Source organism: Neofelis nebulosa, chromosome 1 (genome assembly GCF_028018385.1).
Source record: "Neofelis nebulosa isolate mNeoNeb1 chromosome 1, mNeoNeb1.pri, whole genome shotgun sequence".
NCBI classification, from domain to species: domain Eukaryota; kingdom Metazoa; phylum Chordata; class Mammalia; order Carnivora; family Felidae; genus Neofelis; species Neofelis nebulosa.
Window position 1 is genome coordinate 94919478 of NC_080782.1, and position 21029 is coordinate 94940506.

At 34.8% G+C, this 21029-nt stretch overlaps 1 protein-coding gene across 9 annotated transcripts in view; it reads left to right on the plus strand.

Annotated features, from left to right (window-relative positions):
- The window catches only part of SSBP2 (single stranded DNA binding protein 2), a 304408-nt gene that overhangs the window by 153299 nt on the left and 130080 nt on the right, over positions 1-21029 (plus strand). Inside the window, exons 5-6 of one of the 9 annotated variants that reach the window (XM_058728082.1) lie at positions 7347-7438; positions 7651-7723. The exons of the other annotated variants lie outside the window; for them this stretch is intronic. Of the exons in view, the coding sequence (XP_058584065.1) occupies positions 7347-7438; positions 7651-7723 (165 nt within the window). The remainder of the gene's footprint in view (positions 1-7346; positions 7439-7650; positions 7724-21029) is intronic. 9 annotated transcript variants of the gene reach the window in all.

Sequence of the window (21029 nt, forward strand, 5' to 3'; positions counted from 1 at the left end):
AATATATATATTTAATATATAAATAAGCCTATAACTTCATTTAGGTAAAATGAATATACAAAAAACTGAACATATTTAATATATAAAATTTAATTAATTTGGACATATGCATACACCTTTGATCACTGCAGTTAAGGTAATAAACATATACCTCACCTTCACAAGTTTCCTTGTGTCCCTTTGTTAGTAAGAAAATTTAACATGAGATCTGCCTACTCTCAACAAATTGTTACATGCACAATACTGTATCAGTAACTATAGGGGCTATGTTATATAGCAGATCTCTAGATTTATTCGTCTTGCATGATGGTAACTTTTTTTTTTACATTATGAAATTTATTGTCAAATTGGTTTCCAGACAACACCCAGTGCTCATCCCAACAGGTGGCCTCCTCAGTACCCATCACCCACCCACCCCTCCCTCCCACCCCCCATAAACCCTCAGTTTGTTCTCAGTTTTTAGGAGTCTCTTATGTTTTGTCTCCATTCCTCTCTAACCATTTTTTTTTCTTCCCCTCCCCCATGGTCTTCTGTTAACTTTCTCAGGATCCACATAGGAGTGAAAACAAATGGAATCTGTCTTTCTCTGTATGACTTATTTTACTTAGCATAACACTCTCCAGTTCCATCCATGTTGCTACAAAAGGCCATATTTCATTCTTTCTCATTGCCATGTAGTATTCCATTGTGTATATAAACCACAATTTCTTTATCCATTCATCAGTTGATGGACATTTAGGCTTTTTCCATAATTTAGCTATTGTTGAGAGTGCTGCTATAAACATTGATGCACAAGTGCCCCTATGCATCAGCACTCCTGTATCCCTTGGGTAAATTCCTAGCAGTGCTACTGCTGGGTCATAGGGTAGGTCTATTTTTAATTTTTTGAGGAATCTCCACACTGTTTTCCAGAGTGGCTGCCCCAGTTTGCATTCCCACCAACAGTGCAAGAGGGTTTCCATTTCTCCACATCCTCTCCAGCATCTATAGTCTCCTGTTTTGTTCATTTTGGCCACTCTGACTGGCGTGAGGTGGTACCTGAGTGTGGTTTTGATTTGTATTTCCCTGATGAGGAGCGACGTTGAGCATCTTTTCATGTGTCTGTTGGCCAACATGATGGTAACTTTATAGAACATCTCCCCATTTCCTCCTCCCTCCATCACCTGACAACCATCATTCTGTTTTGTACTTCTATAAGTTTGGCTAGTTTAGATACTTCATTACATTAAGTATCCACTTACAGTGGAGTTGTGCAGTATATGTCATTCTGTGACTGACATTTCATTTCGTATAATTTCCTCTGCCTCTATCAATTTTATCACAAATAGTAGGTTTTCCTTTTTTTTTTTTTAAGGCTGATTGATATTTCAGTGTACATATATACCACATTTGTCTTTATCTTTACATCTGTCCGTGGACATGTGGGTTATTTCCATATCTTGGCTGTTTTGAATAATGCTGCAGTGAACCCAGGAGTACCTATTTTTTTCACATCCTGATTTCAATTCTTTTGGATGTGTACCCAGAAGTGGTATTGCTGTGTCGTATGAGTTTTAATATATTTAGAAACCACCGTATTGTTTTCCATAGGAGCTGCACCCTTTTACATTCCCACTAACAGTGTAAAATGGTTTCCGTTTCTCCACAACATTGTCAGCAATGTTTCGTTTTGTTTTGTTTGTTTCGTTTTGTTTTTTGATGATAGCCATCCTGACAGGTGTGAGGTGATATTTTATTAGTTTTGATTTGCATTTCTCTGATTACGAACACCTTTTCATATGTCCATTGACCACTGACTATGTCTTTGGAGAAATGTTTATTCAAGTCCTTTACACGTTGTTTTAGTCAGGGTTTTGGGCTATTGAGTTGTAGAAGTTACCTATTTTGGAATGTAACCCCTTATGATTTATGGCTTGCAAATACTTTATCCTGTTCCACAGGTTGCCTTGCCCCTCTTTTGATTATTTCTTTTGCTGAGAAGAAGCTTTTTAGTTTGATGTGGTCCCATTTGTCTATTTTTGCTTTTATTGCCTGAAATTTTGATGTTATATCTATGAAATCATTGTCAAGAACAATGTCATGAAGCTTTTCCTTTATGTTTTCTTCTGGGAGTCTTATAGTTTGACTTCTTTTGTATATGTTTTTAATCCATTTTGAGTTGATTTTTGTGTATGGTGGTCAATAGGGACCAACTTCATTCTTGAGCATATAAATACCCAGTTTTCCCAGCATCGTTTGTTGAAGAGACAGGTATTTCCCTGTGGTGTATTCTTGGCACCCTTGTTGAAGATCAGTTGACTGTATATAGATGAGTTTATTTCTGGGTTCTCTGTTGTGTTATATTGCTCTGTATATCTGTCTTTGTGTTAGTACTATACTGTTTTAATTACTCTAGTTTTGTAATATATTTTGATATCATGATATGTGATGCCTCCAGGTTTGCTATTTTTTGCTCAAGATTGCTTTGTCTATTTGGGGTCTTTTGTGGTTCCATATGCATTTTAAGATTATCTTTTCTATTTGTGTAAGAAATCTCATTGAAAATTGATGCGAATAGCATTGAATCTGTAAAACACTGGGCTTTTGTGGACATTTTAGTAACATTAACTCTTTGGGATATCTTCCAATTTATTTGTGTCTTTAATTTCTTTCACCAATATTTGTAGTTTAAATGTACAAGTCTTTTACCTACTTGTTAAGTTTATTTCTATATCTTTTATTCTTTATGAAGTCATCATAAATTAAATTCTTAATTTCCTTTCTGAATAAGTCATTGTTAGTATACAGAAATACAATTTAATTTTATATGTTGGTTTTGTATCCTGCAACTTTACTGACTTGTTTTATTAGTTCTAGCAGTTTTTTTTTGTGGAGTCTTTAAGGTTTGCCATATATGATCATGTCATTTACAAACAGATAATTTTACTTGATCATTCCCTATGTGTTTGACTTTTATTTATTGCCTCAATGCTCTAGCTGGGACTTCCAGTACTATGATGAATAAAAGTGGTGAGAGGGGCTATCTTTGTCTTGTTCCTGACCTTGAAGAAAAAAACTTCAATTTTTTCACCTTTGGGTATGATGTTAGTTGTGGGCTTGTCATATGTGGCATTTATTATGTTGAGGTCCATTTCTTCTTTACCTAGTTTGTTAAGCTTGCTTTTATCATGAAAGAGTACTGAATTTTGTTAATTGCTTTTATGTATCTATGGAGATGATCATGTGATTTTCTCTCCTTCATGACGTCAATATAGTATATCACACTTACTGATTTGCATATGTGAAACAATCCTTATACCCCATGGAATAATCCACTTGATCATGGTGTATGATTTTTTTAGTGTGCTGTTAAATTTGGTTTGCTACTATTTTGTTGAGGATTTTTGCACCTATGTTTATCAGGAATATTGGCCTGTGGTTTTCTTTTTTGTGGTGTCTTTGTGTGGCATTGGTATCAGGTTAATGCTGGCTTTGTAAACTGAGTTTGGAAGTGTTCCCTCCTCTTAAATATTTTGGAAAAATATGAGATATTAGCATCAATTCTTTAAATGTTTGGTAGAATTCACCAGTGAAGCCATCTGGTCCTGGGTTTTTCTTTGTTGAGAGAGTTTTAATTACTTAGATTCAAACTCCTTACAGACCTATTAGTCTATTCAGATTTTCTATTTCTTCATGATTCAGTTTTGATAGATTGTATGTTTCCAGGAATTTCTTCTAGATTATCCAATATATTGGCATATAATTGTTCATAGTAGCCTCTTATGATCATTTTATTTCTGTGACATTGGTTATAATGTCTCATCATTCATTTCTAATTTTATTTATATGAATCTTCTCTCTTTTTCTCTTAGTCTAGGTATAAGTTTGTCTATTTTGTTTATCTTTTCAAAAAACCAAGTCTTAATTTTGCTGATTTTTTAAATTGTCTTTCTAATCACTATTTCATTTATTTCTCCTCTAACCATTATTATTTCCTACTTTTGCTGATTTTTGGTTTGGTTTTTTCTTCTTTTTTAATTACTGTAAGGGTTATGTTAAGTTGTTTGAGTTGGTTTTTTTCTTAATGTAAGTACTTACTGCTATAGAATTCTCTCTTAGGACTGCTTGTCCCACATCCCATAAGTTTTGATATGTTTTATTTTCATTTTTGTCTCAAGATATTTATTTATTTTAGTTGTTTTTTTTAACATTTTTAATCTCTTTATTCCTTCATATAAAAGAAAATTAAGCAGTGACTAGAATAATAATATTCTAATATTTGACAGAGTTTCTGGCGTATGACTCAAAGGCTTCTGTAACAAATAAGGTGGCATATGGTAGTATACCATTTTTGTAGTGGGAGCATGTCAGTCTCCAGAATTAAAGTATTGCAAATAGCAAAAATTTCAAATGCTAGAAAAATTTGGGTAAGGTTGTAATGAGAGAAAATCAGGAAAGGCAATTATGATTGCTTCTGATCTGTGTTTTGTTCAAAGGCATTTTTTATCAGCCATTGAAGTTTTAAATATTTTATTTTAAAGTAATCTTTACACCCAATTTGGGACTCAAACAGACAACCCCAAGAGCAAGATTTGCATACTCCACTGAGTGAGCCAGCCAAGATATTTCTTGATTTCCCTTTGGATTCTTTGGTCGCTTAAGAGTGAATTTTTGAATTTTTTATATCTGTAAATTTTCCAGTTTTCCTCCTGTTTTGATTCTAGTTTCGTACCATTGTGGATGGAAATAATACTTGCTATGATTTCATTCTTTTAAATTTTGTTAATACTTGTTTTCTAGCCAGCATATGATCTCTCCTGGAGAATATTCCATGTGCATTTGAGAAGAATGTGTATTCTGATGCTGTTGGATAGATTGTTCTGTATATGTTTATTAGGTCTGTTTGATTTATAGTGTTATTCATGTCTGCTGTTTCCATATTGATTCTCTGTCTGCATGATCTATCCATTGATGAAAGTGGAGTATTCGAGTTCCTTTCTATTATTGTCTTGCTGTCTATTTCTCTTTTCACTTTTATTAATATTTGCTTTATATATTTTTGCTCCAGTATTCAGTGCATGTATATTTGCAATTGTTGTATTTTATTGATGAATCGACCCATCTGCATTATACAGTGACCTTCTTTGTTCTTTTTTTTTAATTGAAGTATAATTGACACAGACTATCCTGTTAGTTTTAGTTGTACATCATAGTGATTCGATATTTTTATATATCACAAATGATCCCCACAATAAGCCTAGCTACCTTCTGTCACCAGTTATTAAAATATTATTGACTATATTCCCTATGCTGTACATTACTTCCTCCTTGCTTATTTATTTTGTACCTGAAGTTTGTATGTCTTAATCTTTTTCATTTATTTTATTTATCCTCCCCGATACCTCCCCTCTCAGGTTAGTTGCCTGTAACCATGATTCTGTTTCTGTTTTGTTTAGTTTGCTTGTTTATTTTGTTTTTAGATTTCATATATAAGTGAAATCATATAGTATTTGCCTTTTTTTTCGTAACTTATTTCACTTAACATAATACCCTCTAGGTCCACCCCTATTGTCACAAATGGTAAGATTTCATTTTTTTTTTCTTATGGCTGAGTAATATTTCAGTGTGTGTGTGTGTGTGTGTGTGTATGTGTGTGTAGCACATCTTCTCTATTTATTCATCTATCAATGGATACAGATTGCTTCCATATCTTGGCTATTGTAAATAATGCTGCAATGGACATAGGGGTATATATATCTTTTTTAATTAGTGTTTTCATTTTCTTCAGATAAATACCCAAAAGTGGAATTGTTGGATTGTATAGCAGTTTGGTTGTTTGTTTTTTTTTAAATTTTTTAAGGACCCTTCATACTGTTTCCATAGTAGCTGTACCAATTTACATTCCTACCAACAGTGTATGAGAGTTCTCTTTTGTACATTCTTGCCAACACTTGTTATTTCTTGTCTTTTTTATTCTAGCCAATCTGATCGGTGTGAGATGGTAGCTTGTTGTGGTTTTGATTTGCATTTCTCTAATGATTAGTGATGTTGAGCACCTTTTCCTGTGCCCATTGGCCAACTGTATGTCTTCTTTGTAAAAAATGTCTATTCAAGTCCTCTTCCCATTTTTAATTGGCTTGTTTGTTTTTTTTAATATTAAGTTGTATAAGTTCTTTGGATATTTTGGATGCATGATTAGCAAATATCTTTCATTCAGTGGGTTGCCTTTTCGTTTTGTAGATGGCTTCCTTCTCTGTGCAGAAGTTTTTAGTTTGATGTAATCCCATTTGTTTACTTTAGCTCCATCTTTATTGTGACTTATTTTGACTGAAAGCTTATTTTGTCTGATATAGGTATTGCCAACTCTGTTCTATTTTGGCTACACTTAGCAAAATATCTTTCACCATCTCTTTGTTTTCAGTCTGTATGTGTGGTTTGTTTTGTTTGTTTGTCTGTCTGTGTTTTTAAAGCCAAAGGAAATCCATTGTAGGTGGCAAATGGTTTGATCCTGCTTGTTTTATCTGTTATTCCACACTCTGTGTTTTTGTTTGGAAAATTTAATCCATTTACACTTAAAGTAATTATTAATAAAAATTTACTATTGCCATTTAGTTCATTGTTTTCTGGCTATTTTGCCATTCTTTTGTTCCTTTGTTCCTCTCTTGCTGTCTTCCTTTGTGATTTGTTGATTTTTTGGTATAGTATGCTTTGATTCTTTTCTGTATCTTTTGTGTGTCCTCAAGAGGTTTCTTTGTGAATTTTTCAGTTCAGTTATTCTGTACTTCATTTCCAAAATTTGTTTGGTTCTTTTCTTTGGTTTCTGTTTTTGCTCATATTCTCTTTTTTTTTCCATGAATCATTTTTTTTTTCTGATTTTATTGTCTGTGTTTTCTTGTAGCTCACTAAGCTTCTTTAAGATGATCATCTTTTGGTCAGGCAATACCTAGATCTCCATTTCTTTATAGAGTTTGTTATTGGAGATATATTTTGTTCCTTTGTTAGTATTATATTTCCCTTATTCTTTGTGTTCTTTGTAAGCTTTACACTGGCATCTGCACATTTGAAGAAACAGCCACCTTTTTCAGTCTTTATGGAATGACTTTGGCTGGGAAATTCTGGGAGTTTCTCCAACCTTTATTATGAATGTGTATATTCCACTCTTCTTCCTCCCTCCTGGAGGGAATTCTCAGTATTGTACACTTTCTTTCAATGCCACAGAGTCATTATTGGTACAGAGAGCCACCTGCCCCTTCCTCCTAGGGCAGTACATGGAGATCCTGGGGTGTTAAGTGCAAGTTCCACATCTTTCTCTTCTCCCTTTTCCCTGAAGAAGCCTTAGGATTGTCTACCTCCTCTGAATTTCACAGGTCAGATCTACTCTGGATTTCTACCACCTGCTGAGACCACCTCTGGCTGCTGAGATCTCTGCTGGCTGCTGTGGTCCACACCAGTTGCTGAGGTCTGTGCTACCTGCTGTGATCCATGCCATCCCCTGGGGGCCTCAGAGTCTATTGCGAGCCAACTACCCCTCTTTGTTGTTCTTAGCTGCCCTGAGGCACTGTAACTATGCTGGGTCTTTCAGTAGTACTCTGAATGAGGCTAGATAGGAGCGGTTCTCTGGGACATTGCCTGAAGGGCTGGGGATGTTGAATTCACCCCTGACTTTCCCAGTGGAAGAAATTGCATGTTGAAGGGATCTTTTTTGGCATTGTCCTATGCTGACATGGGCTGGGGGAAGACACAGGTAAAGTGAAACTGCACTTTTTACCCATTTTCAGTGTACTTGTTCTTGTTTTGTTTTGTTTTGTTTTTTTACTTTTCTAGGATGTTGCATCTTCTTAACTGGATTCTGGGATTCTCATAAGGGTATTCCAGTCTGTACATGGTTGTTACTAAATCAGTGTTTCTGTGTGGGGAAGAGGACCGGAACTTCCTATTCCTCCATCTTGCTAATGTCACTCTTATATTATTTTTTAATTGTTGTGAATGTCAGAAAACCATAAAGTTAGGTACCCCATCCATTCCTCTGTTGTGAGATGAGTAGTGTATCATTTTAGTGGAAGGACTTATTGTTAATTTATTATGTTTATGGAATGTCTTTCTTTTTTAAAAAATCAAAATTTTAAACATTTTTAAGTCATTATAGTTTTATCTTAAAGTAAGATTTGAAACTAGCCAGAATCGACAGTGACATAATTGAAATCATATCTGAAGACTCAGATTTTGGGTTTTTCTAAACCACTTTACACTGTCATGATTATTACCATAACAAGCCTTAATTTGGTGTCACTTTGAATTTAGGCCATGATGTCAAAGTGTGCTAAAAGAAATTCTCCAGTGGCTAGAACTATTCAGTAACAGCTGTTGTTCTACCTGCGAGAGGATTTTTTAAAACTTGCCAGCAAAAGAGCAGTTTGATATGCCTTCTAAATTATTACTATACTAGTTGTTGCTTATATATGTAGAGGTTGACTTCAATTGTAGAATTTTTTTTAGGATATTAGTTCTTTAATTCTGTGGAACAAAGTAGATTTGGTATGACGGTATCAGCAGCGGGGGCTCTCAGTATTGGAGACCAATCAGATGTTTAGAGAAAATCATCAGTCTGATTTTGTATTTTATTTTTCTGTGTAACATCATGGAGACATGAAGGATTTCTTCTGGGATATAAACGTGTCTCCAATATAAGTGATTTATAAGAGTTTAACTAAAAGTAGTTATCTCCCCACTCCCCAGTCTTTGTTAAACTTTTGAAATAGTCATTAGAGGATGATAATCAACAGATGCTAACTTCTGATTAAGAGGCCAGTTTCAGATATAGTGCTCCATAATTGGACTGTTTGCAGAAAAAAAAAAATTCCAACTTTTTTATGTGGAAATATATTCCTAGAAGAAACTGAAGAGTTTAATAAATTGTTAATACTGTATAGTAAAGTATCATTAAACATCACATATGGAAAGGAATATTGAGAGGCATATGTATACAGAAAACTGAGACAATCAGCTGCATATAGTCTTTAGGGATGATGATCCCAGGAGAGAGTTTTTCTGAAAGTGGTTAAGGTTAGAACAAGCAATGAAACATGTTTAATACACCATTTTAAGAAAACGCAATTGCATTAAAGAACTCATAAACTGAATAAAGAACTGAAACTAGAAAACTGTTAGGTGCCAAGGCAGCTCTAGGTTCTAGCTAGCCTCTTTCTCATCACCCAGCCATTTCATGCAGACACTCTCATGACAAATACGTTCTCTCCTCACACACACCCCTTTCTCCTGCATGCCTACCATCATTCACATTACACTTGTCTTTTCCTTTTGCCACTGATTAGCCAGTTTTCTCTTGTTTATATCTGAGAATATTCAGTCTAACTGGCTAGACAAATTACCATCGCTTTTTCTATGCAGAGCTCTTCAAGCCTGCCTACTTCACAGATAACTGATTAGCGATTGGCTACCCCTGAGACAGTAACTACTCCTTGATAATAATGGATCAATGGTGCATCACCAATTGAGGGTTGTGGTAATATAAATGAGATGGGGAAGCTGGTGAAACTAATTCATGCAGATTTTCTAAATGAGAAGACTATTCTTTTGAGAAACAGTTACCTTATATTCTTAGATCTGGTACTTTTAGAAAAACTTTGGTTTTCAGGAAGGAGAAGAAGGAAGAAAGGAGGGAATATTCTTGGAACATTTAGAAGCCAGGTGATGATCTAGGTGCTTTTTTGTTACTTCTGTATAATCAGCTAAGGTAATTTAGTGACATTACCTAATTTAAGTGAGTAGCATAAATAAGATTTGAAGTTAGGCCTGTGTATCTGTCTGTCCCCAGAGTCCATGATTTTTTCCCCAGACACACTCTAGTGTCTTATTACTTTGACTATACATTGGTGACATATCTTGCTTTATGTCGTTACTTTAAGTAGATATGTGTTTAATGTATGAGATGAGATGGTTTTGAGAATAGGGAGCATACATGTTCTATTCACTCTTTTATAAAACCTGTATATACAGTAGTTTCTCAGTTTTTTAATTTTATTTTAAATGTTATTTTACCTACTGAATGATAGAATATTGCCTTATGGCCTTATGGTAATATAATAATAATAATATGCCTTATGGTAATAAAATCTTAGTATCCAAGACTAGTTGAAATGTGAGATGAGGTATTTAAACCTACATACATAATACTAGTTGATATTTGAGATCATGCTTTTAACTTATAATTATTAATCATAATTTATAACCTCGATTCAATGTGTAAAGTTAGTATTGAATATTTTTCATTGCCCCATTATAGAGGGTTTTTTTTCCTACTTTTTATATTAATGCATGATATAGTAAAATTCACCCTTTTTGGTGTACAACTCTGAGTTTTGATAAACACATGAAGTAACGCAATCACTCCTACAGTGAGTGATTGTAGTGATCACTCCCCCAGCCCTTTGTACTTAACTACTCCCCCATCTCCAGTCACCGATAACCACTGATTCATTTTCTGTTCCTATAATTTTGCTTTTCTAGAATATTATATAAATTGGACCATACATTATGTAGCCTTTTGAGTCTAGCTTCACTCACTTAGCATAACGTATTTGAGATTAATCCGTGGTGTTGCATCAGTTAGTAATCTGTTCTTTTTACTGCCGAGCAGTATTACATTGAGTGAGTATGCCACAATTTGTTTATCCATTCCTTACTTTGAGAGGCATTTGAGTTGTTCCAGTTTGGAGCGTTTATGAATATAAACATCCTCAAGAGTTTTCTTTTCTTTTTTTTTTAAGTTTATTTTTTTTTTTGAGAGAGAGAGTGGGCTAGCGAGCAGGGGAGTGGCAAGAGAGGGACAGAGAGAGTCCCAAGCAGTTCCACAATGGCAGCCAGACATGAGGCTTGAACCCACAAATCATGAGATCATGACCTGAACTGAAACCAAGAGTTGGACACTTAACTGACTAAGCCACCCAGGCACCTCCTCAAACAAGTTTTCATGTAAACATAGGATTGTTGTGGTGGGGTTTCGTTTTTGTGTGTTTGTTTCATTTGGATAAATACTTAGGAGTAGGATTTTTGTTTCAAATGGTGCTGTGTTTGACTTTACAAGAGACTAGCAAACTATTTGCCCAAGTGTTTGTATCATTTTACCTTCCCAAATGTATGAGAGTTCTAGTTGCTCTGAATCCTCACCAGTACTTGTTATTATCAGGTTTTTTTCTTTGTTTCTTTTAGCCATTCTAATAGACATGTAGTGATTTTTTCATTGCAGTTTTGTTTGCATTTCCCTATTGACTAATAATGGTGAGCATATTTTCATGTGCTTATTTGTCATCCCTATATGTATGGCAAGGAGTCTGTTGAGATCTTTTACTCATTTTTAAATTTGGGTTATTCATTTTCTTATGTTTTGAGAGTTCTTTATGTAGTCAGAATGTAAGAATTTTATCAGAAATGTGATTTTCGTATATTTTCTCCCTGCTGTGGTTTGTCTCTTCATTTTCTTAATAGTGCCCTCCAAAGAGTAGACTTAAAATTTTTAAGTGGTTTTATTTATTTTTATTATTGTTTTAAATCTGAATTTCTTACTTATGATGAAGTCCAAGTTATCAGGTTTTTCTTTTGGCGATATATGTAAGGAATGGTTTTTTCCTGTTTTCTCCTAGCAGTTTTTATAGTTCTGGGTTTTACATTTCATTCTATGATCCATTTTGAGTTGATTTCATATGTGCCTCCAAGGTTTGAATTAAGGTTCTTATTTTTATTTTTTGTTATATTGATATCTAGTTATTCCAGCACCATTTGTTAAAAACACTCCTTTCTCCACTGAATTGCATTTGCATCTTTGTCAAAATCATCATATATGTGTGGATCCTCTGTCCTTTCTCCATTACCATGTTGTCATTGCTGTGCTTTATAGTTAAGTCTTGAAATCAGGTAGGGTAGACTCCCATCTTTGCTCTCCATTTTCTTTTTTTTTTTTTTTTTTTTTTTTTTTTTTTTTTTTTTTTTCTCTCCATTTTCAAAATCGATTTGCCTATTTTAGTTCTTTTCCTTTCTATATAAATTTAACAGTCAGCTTTTGATTTCTGTAAAACAGTCCTGTTGGGATATTGGTTGGAATTGTGTTGAATTTATAGATAGTTTGAAGAGAATTGAAATAGTAACAATATTAAGTCTTCCCATTCGTGAGCACTGTATATCTTTCCATTTGTTTAAGTCTTTTTAAATTTCTTTTGTTACTGATTTATAGTTTTTGGTGTGGAAATGTTGGAGTTTGGTGGGAATAATCAAGAAAGAATTCTTGAGACATCTTTGGTGCAAAAAGGTAGTTTTATTAAAGCATGGGGACAGGACCCATGGGCAGAAAGAGGTGCCCTGGGGTTGTGACTGGTGACTGATTATATACTTTGAAGTTGGGAGGGGGTTAGGGATGGTGTAAGTCTCTAAGGAATTTTGGAAGCAAGGTTCCCAGGACCTTGAGGGGGCTAGCTCAGATCATTTATTACCGTCTAATAAACCTTAGTCATGAGACCCTTCAGATGTATATCAGTGGGCCATATGCTTGGAGGATGATTGCTAACATATATCTTGGGGGAGAGAGATAAAGGAAGTTTCCAAAGGAATTTTTATATGTTAAAGGAGACGTACAGGATCCTGGAGGTTGGGATAATGTTAAGCTAAGATTACCTTCTGCCATTAGCAAAGTGTCAACATGAAGGCAGCTGAGTTCTCAGAGGAATGTCACTCTGCCTGTGTCCAGGACTTATCAATGGGCTGTAAGTTGTAAGAAAATTTTTTTCTTTTCCCTTTTTTCACCACATCAGTTTCCAGTGCACATATTCTTGTTAAATTTAGGGCAAAATATTTTTATAATTTTAGTGGTATTGTAAATAGTACTAATATCTAATTGTTATTAGCCATATACAGAATAATGATTTTCTAGCTTGCTGCGCAACTAAATTTTAGTTTTAGTAACTTTTTTTTGTAGTTTCTTTTTAAGTTTGTATATAAGCAATGATACCTATTTAGGATTCCAAAAAAAGTACATTTTGTTTTGTTTTATTCATGATAACCTTAGCTTGTTCTGATATATATACCATATGGTTAGGTAATTTATATGGTTTGTTTTGCTTTTTTATGCTTGAATGTTTTTAGTGTCAATAATTTGGTATCAGAAACCAATTTAATCAATTATCTCATATAAAATACCATATTCTTATATAGTTAGCATATGTGTTTGCATGAAAGGTAACATAGGGAAGTGAATGTTTCTTACAGTCTTCCTGTTAATGGGTTTTGAAAGAATGTGTATCTTACTTGCTGTAGGCAACTTAGATAAAATAACAAAAATGGAAAAATACCTTCTTGCTACTTGGTACTTCTTTTTGCACGGTTTAGTCATTATTGTTCTATAAGTATAAAAAGGTATAAGCACTTTAATCATGTTAAAGACCACTTTCATATTTTACATGATTTTTTTTTTTTTCAACGTTTTTTATTTATTTTTGGGACAGAGAGAGACAGAGCATGAACGGGGGAGGGGCAGAGAGAGAGGGAGACACAGAATCGGAAACAGGCTCCAGGCTCCGAGCCATCAGCCCAGAGCCTGACGCGGGGCTCGAACTCACGGACCGCGAGATCGTGACCTGGCTGAAGTCGGACGCTTAACCGACTGCGCCACCCAGGCGCCCCAATATTTTACATGATTTTAAGAAAGAGTTGTGACATTGCTTTAGTGAGTCCTCAAGACCTTAAAAATGAATCTTTAATTTGGGTAGATTATGATGAACGAGAGATATTTACAGTGTACAGTGGCTATCTAGATGCAATTCTCCATAGTGTTTTGATTTCTTTCCTTCTGCATTGCTACAACGCAGGATTTCTTCTCAGTACTACTATAAGGTCATTGAAAACAAAATGCAGTTCATTCTAACTAGTTTTTCCCTCCCTCAATCCAAAGATTTTTTTATGTTTATTTATTTATTTATTTATTTATTTAATTTTTTTTTAACGTTTATTTATTTTTGAGACAGAGAGAGACAGAGCATGAATGGGGGAGGGTCAGAGGGAGAGGGAGACACAGAACTGAAGCAGGCTCCAGGCTCTGAGCTGTCAGCACAGAGCCCGACGCGAGGCTCAAACTCAGGGACCGCGAGATCATGACCTGAGCCGAAGTCAGCCGCTTAACCAACTGAGCCACCCAGGCGCCCCATATGTTTAGTGTTGAGTAGAAGAGTTTTATCTAATAACTTTGCTTGCTCATTCATTCATTCATTCATTCACGTACCTGCCTATTTATTTGTGGACATATATCCTAAGTCTACTGGTTTGGACTAAAAGTTATTAAATAGAATTATTTTTTTTAGAATTGATAAATGGAAAAGCATGAACTGTCTTTTTCAGAAAATTACATTGCTATCTCTTATTTCCCAAAATCAGAGACAAGATACTTTCAAGCCACATTTTAGAGATAATACTCATTGTTTTTTAGGCTTTAAGAGACTATTAGCAAAATTTCTGCTTTTATTTATTTATTTATTTATTTATTTATTTATTTATTTATTTATTCATTCTGTTCTCAATCTTATTTTCCTTGTCTGGTATTGTATGATGGTTCTGTACTAAAACAGAATAGAAACATTCTTGGGGAAGGATTTTTCACAGGATTTATATTATTTGGTGTGATATTTTTCTCTAGCACTTTTGGGTGTTTATCATTCAAGTAAAAGAGAAAACTAATTTCTGAAAACATTAATTGTAAAAAAATATTTCTGGGAATAGGAAAAATTATTTTGATCAAAGAACGCTGGTGTGAAGTCTGAGGAGTGGATACTGGAGGATTTGTTTATGTTTTTGTTTCTAGAGTGTTCTGTAGCAATTGTAGTGGTGCTTAAAAGTTTTAAAATTTCTTAAACACGTTCTTCTCTTTGGAGAACCCAAAGAGAACACGTTACTCTTTGGAATACCCAATAAAAATATAACTTAATTATGGAATATAACTTCATAGTCAAGTCTGCTAAAATGTATCTTCATGAAATCTAAGAATTCTTAGACTTTCTAACGCTACTTCTCTTCAGATGGAGTGTAATGAGACTAAGGAGTAGAAAAATATGTACCATGGTAGCTTTCCGTTCACATCTAGCAAGAGTAATACTTAGGCTACCTGCATAACCATAACACCCACTCTGTCTACAAGTGGATTTTGAAGTTCTTCGAAAGAGCTTTTCCTTTTTTTTTTTTTTTTTGTCAGGAAAAGATTAAACTCTGGCTGTGTCCCCCTCCCCCCACCCCCAAACCTTTTGGCAGTGAAGAGTTTATGGTCTCATCTTTTTCCCTATCTAAACAGGGAGCAGAGCAGTGAAATGTAAAGGTTTCCTCACTATTAATCTTGGGGCATGATGTTTTATAACCCAAGAAAATTATTGATGCTCTTGCAATGTAAATACAACCTTGAAAAAAAAAAAAAGGAAATGAAATAAGAATCTAGTAGCAATATGACTCTTGTTTGTAACTAAACAGGAAGTGTTAATTAACCATGGCACTTGATGTTCCATTGTATTGTTTTATTTAGTAAACTTTATTAAAGTTTTATTTTTCAGAGGAAACCATCTTTTATTCAGTTGCTGATTGTGGGAATTTTACGTGTTGAAATCACAAAATAATTCAAAGAAGTTGAACATTAGTATAATCAAGATAATTTTGCTTTCTTTCAAAAGCAAATTAAAAGCTTATTTAAGAATTTCAGGTTATCTGTGGACAAATGAAACTACACTTTGGATACCTGACACAATACTCTATCAGGATAGATTATTTTTTGTAAGTCAAGTATTTTTACAATCTTTTATTTGAGGAAACTTCAAGATTTTGATAAGTTGCTTTACATAAAGACATAAAAATATAGATGTACAGACTTAAATATGCAAAAGGTTTCATTATTACTACAGTGACATGTATTACAATGAAGGATCCATTTTAGAAATGTGGTTAAGTGAAATTTTGATAGGAAGGCAAGTTGATTATTTAAGGCAGAAATAATTACTAGTTTGCACTTCATTTCCATTGTTTCTTAGAACATTATAAATACATTTTTAAAAAACATCTTCCTAAGCATACTGAATTTCTGGGATGTTGTTCTGATCATTCTAGGCATCAGTACACTGTTTCAGAGACTAGAAGTCCAGTTCTGACAAGCTACAGTAAATGTAGATAGTACTACCACTTTGTAGAATAAATCTTTTTGCTTGACGATTATTTTGGTCTGAAGCCTGGTGTCAAAGGGATAAGACAGGAAGTAAAAGAGGTAGCAAGTAAAATACAAGTTGAGGCAGACTTTTACACTCAAGTATGCAGGTGGTTATAATTTCCTGAGGAATTAAAGTATATCACAATGTTTAGAAAGTCATGTGACTTAGAGAAAGGATAGTTCAATATTAAAGGATAGTTCAATATCAACAAACCATTGATTTGTTTTTTTTTGTTTATTTGTTTATTTTGAGAGAGAGAGAGAGTGAGCACTAGAGCAGGGGAGGAGCAGTGAAAGAGGAAGAGAGAATACCAAGCAGGCTCCATGCTATCAGTGCAGAGCCAATCCAGGGCTTGATATCACAAACTGTGGGATCATGACCTGAGCCAAAACCAAGAGGCGCTTAACTGACTGAACCACCCATGTGCCCCTAAACCATGGATTTCCGGTACAAATTTAGTTTACACATGTAAAATTTTGTATTTTGTCAATATACACATATGAATGTTCTTATATGTTTGACTAACATCTATGCCAGGATTATGCCAGGTATTAGAAACACAAAATATGCATTGCTTAAGTATGAGCTTAAAAAGCTACAGGGTAGAGAAAGAGCTACATAATGAAAGGACAATCAGATAAGTAATTTCAATGAAGTATGTAAGGGGTGTTTAAGAAAAAGTACAAGGTTCTATAAAAGTTCATATCAGAAAGAATGTAAAACCTCATAATTCATAGGCCATGGGGTAACTTACTCAGAAGAGCCTGGCTACAGTAGTAGAGAATAGACTATTTGCTACTTTACTCCCACTTAAAGTATCTTAAAAGTGAGAATGTAGCACTCTGTACTCAGTGAGACATATGAAAACTAAAAAATTCATCACTAGCAGACTTATCTAAGAGAAATATTAAAGGAGGTACTTTAGGAAGAAAGAAAATGAAAGCAAAAGGAAGTATGGATCTACACAAAGAAATGAAGAAAATCAGAAATTGTAACAATGTGAATAAATATATGATATTTTTATTCAAATATCATTAAAAGATAAATGACTTTCAACAAAATGATAACAGTACTGTCTGTGGTTTATAATATATACAGATATACAATGTATGACAAAATGTATAGCACAAAGGCTGGGGGGAGAAAAATGGAAGTAGACTGTTACAATCTTTTTTTATACCATACATGAAATGGTAAAGTATTCTTGAAGATAGGCTGTGAAAAGTAAAACATGTATACTATAAACCCTAGAGCAACCACTAAAGTAAGGAAACAGAGTTAGAGCTAATAACTCATCAAAGTAGATAAAAAAGGAATCAGTTAAGGGGCGCCTGGGTGGCGCAGTCGGTTAAGCGTCCGACTTCAGCCAGGTCACGATCTCGCGGTCCGTGAGTTCGAGCCCCGCGTCCGGCTCTGGGCTGATGGCTCAGAGCCTGGAGCCTGTTTCTGATTCTGTGTCTCCCTCTCTCTCTGCCCCTCCCCCGTTCATGCTCTGTCTCTCTCTGTCCCAAAAATAAATAAAAAACGTTGAAAAAAAATTAAAAAAAAAAAAAAAAAAAAAAAAGGAATCAGTTAAAAACTTTCAGTTAATCCAGAAGAGAGCATCAAAGAGGAAAAAAGGTGCGAAGAATAGATGTGACACATCATAAAGTGACAGAATTAAACCTAATCACGTTAAGGGTCACGTTAGATATAAAAAATCTAAACATCCCACTTTAAAAGCAGAGTTTGTCAGATTGGATGAAAAAGCAAGATCCAACTATATGCTGCCTACAAAATCCCACATTAGATATAAAGAAACAAATAGATTAAAAGTAAAAAGAATGGGGGGCACCTGGGTGGCTCAGTCGGTTAAGCGTCCAGCTCTTTTTCTCGGCTCAGTTCATGATCTGGTTCCTGAGATGGAGCCCCAGACCCGCATGGGGCTCTGCGTTGACTGCACGGGGCCTGCTTGGGATTCTCTCTCTTCTATCTCTGCCCCTCTCCTCGTGCACACATGTGAACGTTTCTAGATAGATAGATAGATAGATAGATAGATAGATAGATAAACAAACTTAAAAATTTTTAAAAGAGTGGAGAATACTATTCAAAACAAAGTTTCAGTGGCTACATTAATGTCAGAAAAGGATTTCAGAGCCAAAAAATAACCTGGGATATAGAAATTTATTTCATGATAATTAAAGGGGTGGCCTTTATCCCCTTTTTCCTGCCACCAAAATGAGACGGCATTCCAATAAAGAAAACTAAGGACCAGTGTCTCACATTAATATAGATGGAAAAAACTTTTAACAAAAATTGAACAAACAGAATCCAACAGAAAAAAAAAAAAAGAAAAAGAAAAAGATGATGTATAAACTGTGAGCAAGTGGGGTTTATCCAAGGCATTTTAAGATCAGTTTAACATTGATGGACGGTGGGAGGGAGGGGAAAGTGGGTGATGGGCATTGAGGAGGGCACCTGTTGGGATGAGCACTGGGTGTTGTGTGGAAACCAATTTGACAATAAATTAATAATAATTTAAAAAAGATCAGTTTAACACTTGAAAATTAATCAATGCAATGTGTCATTTCAGTAAACACAGAAAAGACATTTAATAAAATCTAACATTCATTCTTTAGAACTCGTAGCAAACTAGGAATAAAAGGAACTACCTCAGTTTGATAAAATCCTACCACTAACATATTATTTCATGGTAAAATACTGAATGTTTCCCCTCTACCATAAACAATAAAGCAAAAGTGTCAACTTTTACTACTTTTATTTATCATACTGGCACTTCTAGCCAGGGCACTCAGACAAGAAAAAGGGAAAAGCAAACAGAAAGGAAAAGGTAAAAATGTAGATGACATGATTATGTAGAAAACCTGAAGTGGGGAGAAGGTGGAGATGTGACACGAGACTGGAGGTAAATAAGGGCCAGGCCATGAGGGCTTTTTAAATCCACATTTAGGAGTGCCAGAGTTTTATAAGGACAGTGTGTAACCATTAAGCTTTTGTTCTGCATTAATCAGCTTGTAATTAGAGGGTATATTTTGATAGCATTATAGAGCATGTGTTGAAGAGGACTTTAAGACTCTGGGCAAAGACTTTAGGTAGAAGTTTATAGAAATAATGGAGTGAAAGATAATAGTTGCCTAGTCTAAGGTAGTAACAGTAGGGATAGAGAAATGTGAACAGATTTGATAACCACTTAAAAATGTTATTGACAGGACCCTTACTACATGTGGAAGATGGTGTGTGATGAGGAATCTAGGACACCTCACATGTTTCAGGCTTGGCGAACTTGTTGGATAGCAGTACTATTCACTGAGCTAGGTAACACTGGAGAGGGAATAAGGTTAGGGGTAGGAGCTGAGAAGGTGAGGTAGGTTTTAGATATGTGTAACATGAGTGCTTTTTGATAGCCAAGTAATGATGTACTAGAGCCACTTTATACAGGTATCTAGAAAAGGAGGGAAATTTTGATAGGAGATAATAGATTAGAAGACACCAGGTGGAAACTCAAGCAATGGGAATGGAAAAGATTGTCTGAGGAGAGGATAATGTGAGTAGGACAGTGGGCTTGGAAGAGAACTGCCTTATAAAGGAAGAGTAATATGAAAGGAAGATTAGGAAAAATGAATCCAAAGGGCAATGAAATAACATAGGTAATGTTTCAATAGAGATCCTTTCAGTAAGGGGAGAGAGGGTAATTGTATCAAATGCTGCTAACTAGCATCTATATAGAGTTTACTATGCACCAAGCACTGTTGTAAACAGTTTTGCACTCATTAAATTTTCACAGTAATCTTTTGATCTAGATATTACTGTATCCCAATTTTGCAGATGAGAAAAGTGAGGGTACAGAGAGGTTAAGTGACTTGCCCAAGAAAATGCATAGCTAGTAAGTGACACAATCAAGCTTTGAACTCATGCAGTTTGACTCTGTAATTTGCACTCTTGACCAGCAAGGTAAAAGGTGAGCTTAAAGGTAGATTTAACAATAAGATTGCACTGATAACATTAGTCAGTTTTAATGGTTGAATCGGGCAAAACCTGACTGAAGTGAAATTAGGAATAAATAAGAAAAGGGAAGTGTAGAATTCTTTCATGAAACTTGGGAATGAAAAGGAAGAGTAGAAACAGCAGGGACGGTACTATTTTAAATTTAGGAAGGGCTTTCTTAAGATAGGCAAATCCTACATAAGTTTAAATAGTGATGAGAGAGCAAGCGAGTAAAGACAGAGGGATGGGGCTTGAAGAGACATGAGAGAGAGAAGGATTAAAATGAGAGGTTCTGAACCATGGTGAAAAGGCAATAAGGAATAGACTCTATAGCAAAAAAAAAAAAAAAAAAAAAAAAATTGGAGCCCTAGGAGGAGAAAAACCTCTTTTGTTGTCGCAGTGGGGAAGGAAGACAGCATGGATATGGATGCATATAAACTTACAGGTGTCCTGCTATTCCAACTCCTTCAATATAAATTTCTCTCTCTTTCATAGATTTGAAACAGGGATGAAAATTCTCTGTGTCAGCAAGTTACTACCCACTTAACTTGGACCTCTGTTGGCTAAAGGGGAGAGGGAAGAGCACCCTTCTACTTTGCTTTTGAAATACAGGTTTCTAAGACACAGACTGGGGAAGTCTTTCTGGTACCGTTCCAGCATGGAGGATTTTTCTACCACTTTTGAAGAATCACATTTGCATGTTACCATAGGAAATGAACATATCCTTGGGATTGTGTGCTGGGGTAAATCTATACTAATAGAAAAAGTTGAGTATAAAGATAATCTGTAAAATACTCAGCTAGAGGTGATAGTAATCATGATGTG